Source organism: Lipotes vexillifer, unplaced genomic scaffold (assembly GCF_000442215.2).
Source record: "Lipotes vexillifer unplaced genomic scaffold, Lipotes_vexillifer_v1.1 scaffold170, whole genome shotgun sequence".
Taxonomy (NCBI): Eukaryota; Metazoa; Chordata; class Mammalia; order Artiodactyla; family Lipotidae; genus Lipotes; species Lipotes vexillifer.
In genome coordinates, this window is record NW_006772326.1 from 979,181 (window position 1) to 990,963 (window position 11,783).

An 11,783-nucleotide genomic window follows, 5' to 3' on the forward strand; every position below is an offset into this window, starting at 1 on the left:
GACTTCTATGATTCCTACCTGGAGAGCCATAGGGTGTGGAACAAATGTTGAAATTAAGCGACAGGGCTGGGTCCCCATCCAGTTTTGCTTAACTTCAGACTCACAGCTTAACTCCTCTGCTATCCTGAGACACAAGTCTAATACGTTTATAATCATTTGATTCCCGACCCAGACAATTATGGTAATAAATTTGGGGTCATTATCATCGTAGTGGCTAAAATTTTCTATGTCAAGCACTTTTTAAATTACTTAACAGTCCTAGAATTCAGGAATATTTGTAGATTTTAAAGTCCTCTGATAAAGGACAAGGAAGTGCCCGTCCATGTAAGAGTATTTTTGAGGAGACAGCAAGCTTTTGCTAAGAAAAGTCAAAAGTTCAGGTTACTGAGTATTATTCTGCTGTTGGATTCAGGATATTAAAAAGCTAGTATCTATGCTTTTGACTAACATATTTTTCCGTTCAGATGTGTATAATGTAATAGGGAAAAATAATTTGACAAAAATTATCATAGCGTGCCAGATATTGTGCTAGGTGCTGCCATGTAGCTGCTAGCGTTTAAGTATTCAAGAAGTGTCAGCTCTGCCAGTGTTGGAGGAAAAGGGAAGCGATCTTTACCAAACTGGGAAGATTTCATCTGAGATTCATTTCCTAGTCTGTAAATGAGGGGGTTGGATATCCAGGTCTTAATCGTTTCTGTTTTTTTGACTGTGTGTGAAGGTTTCTCCTCTTCATCTGTCACTACTCCCATGTCAAAATATTCATCTCACACTATCCTAGCTTTGCAATTCATTAATTAGTTCAACAAACGTGTACTGAACGTGCCTGAAGTGTCAGGCACTAAAGGGGTGAAGCAAGGTTCCTCTGCTCATAAAGCTTACAGTTCAAAGGGATAAGACAATAAATAAATTGAAAATTAGGAAAGCAAATGCATACAAATACTCATTAACAATAAATAAATAACTATAGGTTGAAAAGGTCTTAAGAAGCAAATAAGCAGGATGGCACGTTCTCTTTTTTTTCAGCCATATAATGTGATTGGCTCTTTCAATTCCAAAAACGACGACCTATCAAGGTTATCAGATTTTAAAAGGGGAAAAACGATAATACCGTACAACTAACTAGGGAACGAATAGCCATTACTCTTGAAGAAAACTGTATCGGGGCTGGTTTACTCTATCTTTTCCTTGGAATGTTAGAGGAGAGGCTTCTCAAATGAGCAGCGAGAGCAACTCACTTTTTTTTTTTTTGGTAAGTCAGTCGGAAAGACAAAGCGAAAAGAGGGAACCAGGAGTCAGGAAAATTACCAATCGTCTGGCCATCAGGATTTCTTTAAGTCTCTAAGCTCCCCTTGGCAGCGGTAATCAAGACGAAAGAAAACCACTGCCATAAACTTCAGTTTTCCCTTCAATATTACTGCCCGGTGGCAGGAACCTGGGAAGAAGAGGTCAAGGTGTGGTTTGGCCAGAGGCAGTTCCCAGGAGAGGCGCTGGGAAGGGCAGGGCGGAGAACAGCCGGAGAAGGTGACAGAAAGGAAGGGGAAGAAGGCGCTGGCACCCCGAGGTGAAAGCGCAGAAGTCTCTGCCGCGCGCGACTCAGGTGGCCCTTTCCCGCTCAGGTGAGCTCCTCCCGCGCCTCCCATTGGCCAAGGCGCCAGTGGCGCTGGGAGGGCGACGCAGTCCGGTCTAGTTCAGGGTCTAGGGCGGCGCGTCACTTCCGGTAGCGCGGAGCTTGTAAAACACCCTGGAGAGAAAATGGCGGCAGCGACGGCTTCGGCGCCTCAACAGCTCTCGGATGAGGAGCTTTTCTCTCAGCTCCGCCGTTACGGCCTATCTCCTGGCCCAGTGACGGAGAGCACCCGCCCGGTCTACCTCAAGAAGCTGAAGAAGCTTCGAGAGGAAGAGCAGCAGCAGCACCGGTCCGGGGGCCGCAGCACCAAGACGCGGAACAGTAATAACAATAACACGGCAACCGCCACGGTCGCCGCCGCGGGAGCAGCGGCGGCGGCCGTGGGGATGGGGGTCCGGCAGGTCTCAGGCGACCTCTCCTACTTACGGACTCCTGGAGGCTTGGGCCGGATCTCGGCTTCTGGCCCGGAGAGCCCCTTGGGAGGGCCCGGGGGCGCCTCGGCCGCCCCCACGGCTGGCAGCAAAGTACTGCTGGGCTTCAGCTCGGACGAGTCGGACGTGGAGGCCAGTCCCCGGGACCAGGCCGGCGGCGGCGGGGGCAGCGGCGGCGGCGGGGGCGGCGGCGGGAGGAAAGACCGGGCTCCGCTCCAGTATCGCGGGCTCAAACCGACGTCGGCGCCCCTGGCCTCCAGCGAGGTGACTAACAGCAACTCGGCCGAGCGGAGGAAGCCCCACTCGTGGTGGGGGGCCAGGAGGCCGGCGGCTGCCGAGCTGCAGAGCCCGTCGGGGAGAGATGGGGCGGCGGACGACGGGGAGCAGGAGGGAGAGGACGGCGAGGATAGGGACCCGGAGGCCGAGGAGCCGCTGTGGTCCGGCCGGACCGTGAATGGCAGCCGGCTTCTCCCCTACAGCTGCCGGGAGAACTATTCGGACTCGGAAGAAGAGGAGGACGACGACGTGGCCTCCAGCAGACAGGTATTGAAGGACGACTCCCTTTCCCGGCATCGGCCCAGGCGGGGCCATAGTAAGCCTCTCTCTCCCCTGCCTGCGAAATCGGCCGGCGGCCGACTGGAGACCTCAGTTCAGGGAGGGGGCGGAATCAAGATGAATGACAGGGCGGCGGCCGCCGGGAGTCTAGACAGGAGCCGAAACGTCGAAGAGTCGTCGTCGTCGGCGGCGGCGGCGGCGGCGGCGGCGGAGCAGGGAGGAGGGTTTGATCCCCCGGACTCCAGCCCCATTCCTAGATACCGCGTTAACGCTAAGAAACTGGCCCCTCTCCTGCAGCCACCGCTCGCGGACGTGGACTCAACCTTGGATTCGTCCACAGGCTCCCTTCTTAAAACCAATAATCATATCGGCGGTGTGGCCTTCGGCGTGGACTCCCCCAGGATTTTTCCCAACAGCCTCCCTCCCAGTGCGGCGGTGGCCGCCTCTAGTTCACTCAGGATCAATCACTCCAATCATACGGGCTCCAATCATACCTACCTGAAGAACACATATAACAAACCGAAGCTTTCCGAACCTGAGGAGGAACTTCTCCAGCAATTTAAACGGGAGGAGGTGTCCCCAACTGGGGGTTTCAGTGCCCACTACTTGTCCATGTTTCTCTTAACTGCTGCCTGCCTATTTTTCCTCATATTGGGACTGACTTACCTAGGAATGAGAGGGACAGGAGTCTCCGAGGATGGAGGACTCAGCAGTAAGTATTAAACCGCGTGGGGAAGGCAACAAAGGGAATGTTGTTAGTGGTCGGCTCTCACCGCACTGGGCGTTTTACCGAGGTGACTTCTGTCTGCAAGAACATGGTTTAATAGTGAAACACGACAGATGGAGTGCATTCGTATCATCTTTCTTTAAGAAAGAACATGATTACCATGATAAGAATGATAATCCCATGGCTGGTTTTAAGATTTTTCTGTATGAAGTATTGGGAAATTCAGAACATCTTATAAAAGAACAAAATATTACAAGCAAGTCTGTTAGTAAAATGCATTTATTTATACGTGTGACTTAAATTTTCTTTTGGCCTTAAATAACCATATGTGGAGATGCCAATCCAATTACTCAACAGTTTGGAGGTATTTTGATTGTTCAGGGGCATCATAAACGCAGTGGGCTTTTTTGTTTTTGTTTTCCCAAATTGAGTTGTGGTTCTAAAAGGCAATGTAAGATCTCTTGAAATTTTGGTTAAATGTTTTGTAGTATTAAGTATATGTGTAGGTAGTTCTGTAATTTCTTTAAAGTGAATGAATACGGATAGAAAGTAGGAAGGCATGCCTCTTCCCAGCCCGAAGCACCTCCCCTTCCACCAGTGAAAAAAAATAGTGGTAGGGAACTGCAGGGGTTTGCAGTCAGGTTAATCTGGATTGGTCTCCAGGCCCTGCCTTTTACTTGCTAAATGTCTGTAGGCAGGTGTGTTCACTCATTCATTAAGCCAGCATCATCTGTGCTGTCCTTCAACACAGGAAGAAGATGAATACTGATGGCTTTGTTTTCTATGAAGGAAATAAGGATGGAGTAACTGGTGTATTCTACTTTAGAGATAGAGAGAGTAGGAACTATTTGAAGTGAGCCCTGAAGCAGGAGAAGGCGACAGCCTTGTAGGAGACAGGAGAGCATTCTGGGCAGAGATTACAAGAGGAGGAGGAAAGGCCTTGAGTTGAGCAAGAGCCTTCCTGTAGGTTATAGTACCTTGAGCAAGGGGGAGTGAGCCAGGGTTTAAGCTTCCCTTGCAAAATCTGTAAAAGATGCTAATCTTGATTAGAATGATGCCTGGGAAGATTAAAAGAAAGTAAATTTAGTGCATGATGGAGTGCTGAATACATAATTTCTCAATGTTAGGTCCTTCTCCCCTCCCCCTGCCCCCTGAAAATTCCTGCCCTTTTCACCCAACATGAATTCGCTGTATCATGATTTGTATTTATAAAATTGGCTTACTCTTATTTTATTTCAAAATAGTGAATGATGCAGTTAGCAGACTTAAAGAGTGGAGTGAAAATAGTGTAAGCTTTGGTTTGGTATGGCCAATTCTAAGATAGTCAAATAATAGATTATGATATTCCTTAACTAGAGGATTTAGAAGAGGGCTGAAATCCAGCACACACTGTAAATTGGTACCCTGGGAGCAAGAGTGATATATTGTATCCTGCCCCAGATATTGGAGAGAGACAAGAAGTAAGGTCACACTAGAAGTTATACTAGTAAAGTTCACATAAATGACATTACCCATGAGCAGTGCCTTCCTGCATGTTTGTTTCTCCAACAGAACTTGGTGTGTTCTGGCCCTTTTCTAAGAACTAAAGGCTTTGCACATATTATCACTCAATCTGCTCAACACCTCACAGAGGTAGATGGTGTCATCGTCACTCTAGAGATGAGGACAGTGAGACTCAAAGAAGTTAAGAAATGTACCCACAGTTGAATAGCTAGTGAGTGATAGGACTGAGATTTGGTTTCAGATTTTTTTCAACTATTAAGCCCATACTACTTTGGGTATTGTTTATAGAGAGCTTTCTAATAGGAAGCTTTTTTTTTTTTTTTTTTTTTTTGCGGTACGCGGGCATCTCACTGTTGTGGCCTCTGCCGTTGCGGAGCACAGGCTCCAGACGCGCAGGCTCAGCGGCCATGGCTCACGGACCCAGCCGCCCCGCGGCACGTGGGATCTTCCCGGACCGGGGCGGGAACCCGTGTCCCCTGCATCGGCAGGCGGACTCTCAACCACTGCGCCACCAGGGAAGCCCTAGAGAGCTTTCTAAACAAGAGGATACTTTTATTAGAATTAAGGAAATAATTGAATACTTGGTAGGATTTCATACAGAATTACTGATGTGCACAATTCTCAACTAAGTTGACTTGTCACATCTTTCTTTGTCACTATTAAGATGAATGGCTAATATTTTCTTACGTACCAAACTTTCAAATGGAATAGAAAGGGATAGGATTGCTAGGGCTTAGGTACCTGCCCTCCCCACCTCCACCATTGTGGAAGGAAGGAAATTATAAAGTGGTTTGCCCTTTAATAAATGGTAAATATGAGGTAGCTTGGGTGATGGAAAGAACAGTGGCTAAGAGGTAGAGGATCTGGGTCCTAGGACTTGTCAATATGACCTTAGTCAAGTTAACTTCTGAGCCTCATTCTTATATATTAAATGGGAGTAATAATTTCTGCTGTCTATGGGGTTGTTGTGAGGATCAAATGAGATAGTTTGTAAACAAGTTCAAAGTGATATTCAGAAGTTTAGATAAAATTTGTTGTATTCCTGGTAAACTACAGTATATATGTAAAGAGAAATAGTTAAGTCATTTCCCTAAATACTTAGTAGTGTATTACTTACCTATTCAAAATTTAATTTTTATTAAATTCTATTAAATACACATTGTAGACATTGATACAGACATTTGAGTCAAAGTGTGATCAATCCTTAAATGTAATATATACTTGACCTATTGTGTATCCTGGTAGAAAGAAGTGCCTGTTAGTTCAGTTAGTTTGCACACGTAACGGTGAATAACCTCACTCCCTATATTTGTGTATTCTGAATCCTTTGTCATATTATAATGGTTAGCCAGTGCTTAACTGTAGGGTTCATTGGTCAAATAGTGTGCTTAAGGAAATAGTTTTACTTTGAGTAATAATTTCACCAGAAGACTGTAGGTTATATGTGAGAATAAGCTTTAGTAAGCTTTCATTAGTTATCATTTAAATTATGTATAGCATATAATAGATTAGCCTTTTAAATAGTTCCTAATCATTTGTTCTTTAAAAACTTCTCATCAGTACCCTAATTTTATTAATTAAGTTACCTTTTATTAAATTACTATGAGTGTCTGCTTTCTTATCTGTAAAGCTAGGGGGTTGGCTTAGATGTTGTCTACGTTCTTTCCAGCTCTAAGGTTTAAGATTCTGACTTTGAACTGCCCTACCAAAACAGCTCAAGGATCAGCCTTCAGTCAGATTAGATCAAGACAACCCACCAAAAGAAAATAGAGAGGCAGAATAGATTAACTTTCTTAGGCTCATCTGATCATTATTAAAAGTTGTTTTTCAGTTACAAAAGACATGATTTTTGTAGAAAATTTGAATAGAGATCTATGAAGCAAAAAATGAATCAGTATTGTTTACCTCTGCTCCTGGTCTCACACTCACCCCTGGCATAAATAAGTTCAAATAATAAATTAGAACTTTTTTTATGCTTTTCATGTAAATACATGCATTCATATATATGTATGTGTGTGTGCACATACACATTTTCATTCAACAGTAGAGTGCCTGCTATGTGCCAAGCACTATTTTAAGCAGCAGGGATATGTGGAGAACAAGGCAGATGAAATCTCTTCTCATGGAGCTTACATTCTAGGGGGGAAGATAGACAACTAAACAAATAAGAATTTCAGGTAGTTGCTAACACAAGGTAATGATAGTAACTTGAAAGGCATAAAACAGAGTCTGAATTTTATTTTAAGTAACAGCCTACTATACATATTCTTCCATTTCTTTTTTCACTTAGTATTGTATAATGGGTAACTTTCCTTATAGTAAGTTTAAGTACAAAGGCATAATTTAAAAATCTCACATTTCACTGGTCCCTTTCTAGCCCTATAAAAATGCTAAAATCTCTGCCATCTTGAAAATGTTCTTTAACCCTCTGTTCTCTAGCTCTTAGTCTCATCTCAGTCAAGATTACTCTTTCCTCCCCTGCCATTCACTCAAACCCTGTCTAGTTTAGCTTTTTTTTTTTTTTTAACCATCCATTCCTCTGTAACCTCTCTGTCACCAGTTACTCAATTGCCAACCGAGGGAAGCTTTAAAGTTCTTCTCTTCACCTCTTTGATACATTCAATACATTGACAATTCCCTTCTTCGTGAAACTCTGTCCTTTCCAAACTTCTGTATCACCACTCGCTTCTACTTTTCATTTATCTGTCTGCCTGTGTTTTAAATATTGGTGGTCTCTGGACCTCTTATCCTTTTGTACAGTTTTCCTAGGCAGTTTCATCCACTCTACTGGCTAATACCTCCCAGTTTTATATTTTCATCTTAAATTTTTCTCTCTTGGGTTCTAGACTTAACCATTTATTAGACAATTTCTTCTGGATGTACCAGAAGTACTAACACCATCTGTACTCATCAGCTTTACTTCCTTTTCCTTGTTTCTCCTGTTTTGTTCCCTGTTTTAGTTAATGGCATTTCCATCCACCCAGAGCTCAAGCTAAAAACCTTGAATTTGCCTTGATTCCTTCCTTTCCTCCATCTTCCTACCAAACCTCAAACCACAGTCTATCTTGTTACCAAATCCTGTAGTTTTACCTGCTACCTATCTTTTGACTCAATCTCTCTCCATTCCCCACTGCTCTAGGCTAGTCTCTTGCCTGAACTGATTTAGCAGTCTTCTAACAGTTGTCCGTGCTTCTCGGCTGTAGCTCTTCCTGTCTGTTTTTCAGTGTCAGAGCAATATTTCTAAAGCAAGAATGCAGTAATTCCTTCATGCTTAAAATTACTCAGTGGCTTTCCCTTACTCATTGGATAGAATGTAAACTCCTTGGCTAAACTGTTCATGATCTAAGTATGCCTGCTCTTTCTAGCTTCATTTCTTAGCAGTCCCTGTTATCACACTTTACTTTCTGGAAAACTGGAACTTTCTGGAACACTTTCTGATGTTCACTGAATATGTCACTGAGATTTTTGTGCCTTTGTGCATGTGCAGGTTGTTTCTTCCTCTCTATTAACTGCTATTCGTTCTTAAAAGTCTCACCTCTGGGGCTTCCCTGGTGGCGCAGTGGTTGAGAATCTGCCTGCTAATGCAGGGGACACAGGTTTGAGCCCTGGTCTGGGAGGATCCCACATGCCACGGAGCAACTAGGCCCGTGAGCCACAACTACTGAGCCTGCATGTCTGGAGCCTGTGCTCCGCAACAAGAGAGGCCGCGATAGTGAGAGGCCCGTGCACCGCGATGAAGAGTGGCCCCTGCTTGCCACAACTAGAGAAAGCCCTCGCACAGAAACGAAGACCCAACACAGTGAAAATTAATTACCCCCAACATCTTAAAAAAAAAAAAAAAAAGTCTCACCTCTGGATGTCTTCTCTGTCTCCCTATCCTCTTTACCCTAGAGTTTGGCCCATGATTCTCTACTCAAAGAAGATCTTATGCATCCTTCATAGCATTTGTTTCATGTTTATAATTGTGTTTGTCCACTGTGCCAGATAGATTACAGCTCCTTGAGGTAATGTTCCTACAGGAGGAATTGAGTACACTGAAAAAAAGCACAGGCTCTTTCATTTCTCTCTCTTGACCACAGGGTCATGAGCCTGGATGACTGAGAGAACGGTAATACCATTGACAGGAATTAGAGATGTTGAAAAGGGATCTTTTGGGGGGGAAGGCAGCATAGAGAAAATGAGTTTATTTGGGGCTTATTTTTTGAGTTATTCAAGTAGCAATATGCTGTAGGCTATGGTAATTATATAATTGGATTAAAGATGAGAGACTGATGCTTAATGTGAAAGTAAAGTACTGTTTACTAAAGGAATAGATACCTTTTTAATATTTGTTTCTTCTTTTCGTGTGGGTGTTTTGTTCTTAAAGACAAGACCGAGTGCTGCAAAAGGTACCATAGTTTTTAAAAAATTACAGTTTTACTTTTTCAAGTAGTTAGACTAGCCAAAAGGTCAAAACTTTGAATCTGTAATGAAATGGGCATAAGGATTTTGAAAAGTAGTTGTTGCCCTCATTCTTGAAGAATGAAAGCTGAGTGAGAAGTTGACTACTTTGTAAGATCAAAAAAATTCTTAGACCTCTAAGAATATTCCTGGGAATACCAGGGGATTGCATATCCCAGTCTGATGATTCAAGAAATTAAAATCTACTAGGTAAAAATGTCTTTCATCTGAAACTTATCTGTAGCATAATTTAAAATAAAAATCATCAAGAGTGAAAACTTGTAAGTTCCCTATGAGTGTATTCATGGAGCCTAGTTTGAAACATTGGCATAGATATCAGGGCTTGGATCATTAAAGGGGCAACCTGGGTTTGAATTTGGGCCCTTCCTCTTGTTAGCTTTTTTATTAAAGGCAAGTTGCTGAACCCCTGTACACCTCAATTTTCTCATCTGTAAAACAGAGTTAAGTGAGAATTAAATGAAATAATGCATGTAAAATACTCAACTCAGCATATGACACATAGGAATAATAATAGCAGCAGCTAACCCTTATGTAGCATTTTGTGCCAGGCACTGAGCCTCAACAATTATAATTGTCAAGTAATCTTCATAAGGCAGGTATTTATCCCATTTTGTAGGTAAAGAAACTGAGACACAGAGTAGTTACATAACTTGCCTAGGGTCATGAGTGCAGAGGCAGTATTTGGACTCAGAGAGTGGCACTTAACCACCCTGCTAGATTGCCTTTTAATATGTGCAAGTACATAAGGGCTCTGTATATGTTCTCCACTATTATTATTATCTAGGAAATTATGAAAGATATGGATGGGTGAAGCTGCTTAATGCATGAAATCCTAGAAGTGCCAAGGATAATCTTTGAAACCTAACAACGTTAGTACAAGAAAGTACAAATTTGTACTCACTTGACGATTAGGAATCATGTGGAGCTGTTTATCCTTCTATAAGGTTTTAGATTAATTAATTCATTGATATATGAAGAGGGCAGTCTGCTATAATATAATACAAATTATATAATATGTAAAACTATAAGGCATATGATACTATTTCTAATTTTTAAAAGATTTGCATAGTCTCAAAACTGGTGGGGATAGTGGTCTTCTGATTTGCATTACCACTTAAAAAATTTTTTTTTAATTATTTTATTTTTATTTTTTTGGCCACATGGTGTTCCCTGACCAGGGATCGAACCCGTACCCCCTGCGTTGGAAGCACAGAGTCTTAACCACTGGACCACTAGGGGAGTCCCCTGCATTACCACTTTAAAATTTAGGTTTTCCATTGTTCATTTTCAAGATGTAAAAATCTTTTAGTACATTTGTTCTCCCTTTTTTTGCATCTTTTAAAAAAGCTTTGAATGTATTTTCCCTATGCGTCTATTTGTTTAAATGGGAATGAAGCATTCTGTAATTTCAGGGATGTTTTAAAAAATTAGATATTTTTATGATTCCTCAGTAGAGTTAAGAAGTTTTAAAATAGCTTCTCCTCGCTCACTAATCATTCTATATATTTACCTATCTGAAAAATATTTTATATAAATAAAAGGAACCTCAGAGCAAAGAGGTTATAACGTCAGTGCAAAGAGATATTTAGATTATAAGAGTATAAAAATGAAGTATACCTTGGATTTCCCTGGTGGCGCAGTGGTTAAGAATCCTCCTGCCAATGCAGGGGACACGGGTTTGAGCCCTGGTCTGGGAAGATCCCACATGCTGCGGAGCAACTAAGCCCCTGCGCCACAACTACTGAGCCTGTGCTCTAGAGCCCACGAGCCACAACTACTGAGCCCACGTGCCACAACTACTGAAGCCCACGAGCCTAGAGCCCATGCTCCACAACAAGAGAAGCCACCACAGTGAGAAGTATGTGCACTGCAACAAAGAGTAGCTCCTACTCGCCGCAACCAGAGAAAGCCCATGTGCAGCAACGAAGATCCAACGCAGCGAAAAATCAAATAAGTAAATAAATAAATAAATAATGAAGTATACCTTAAACTTTTGGAAATCTGTAAAATATATGGTAAGCAAGTAGTAGTAACTTCTTTATGAAAAGCATATTACTAATGGTATATCTTTATTCTAATCCTGTATTAATTTGTTATACACTAAAAATTGCTACTATTTAATTTGGGAATCCAGCACAATACTAATTGTAGAAATTATAACATGTATTGTCTCATAACTTTATTTTTTTTATTTTCTCATAACTTTATATTTTGGCTTTCATACTCAGAGTTTATTTTTAACAGATTTTAAAGTGAACCAGTAGCAGTATATTTGGATTTTGCTGTTTTAATACTGCATGTTTTAACCTGCATCACAAAAGTGATAGTTAAAAAAATACATAAAATTTGATCTAATTAATATTCTTTATTAGCATCACTGTCAAAAATAATTTTTAAAAAAGAGTTGAACATGCAGAGGCTTCCCTGGTGGTGCAGTGGTTGAGAGTCCGCCTGCCGATGCAGGGGACACGGGGTCGTG

At 42.3% G+C, this 11,783-nt stretch overlaps 1 protein-coding gene across 1 annotated transcript in view; it reads left to right on the forward strand.

The window, feature by feature from the left end:
* Nucleotides 1–1,752: 1,752 nt before the first annotated feature.
* LEMD3 (LEM domain containing 3) overlaps nt 1,753–11,783 on the forward strand; it is a 65,564-nt gene continuing 55,533 nt past the window's right edge. The window contains exon 1 of the mRNA XM_007447384.1: nt 1,753–3,322. Within this exon, the coding sequence (XP_007447446.1) occupies nt 1,753–3,322 (1,570 nt within the window). The remainder of the gene's footprint in view (nt 3,323–11,783) is intronic.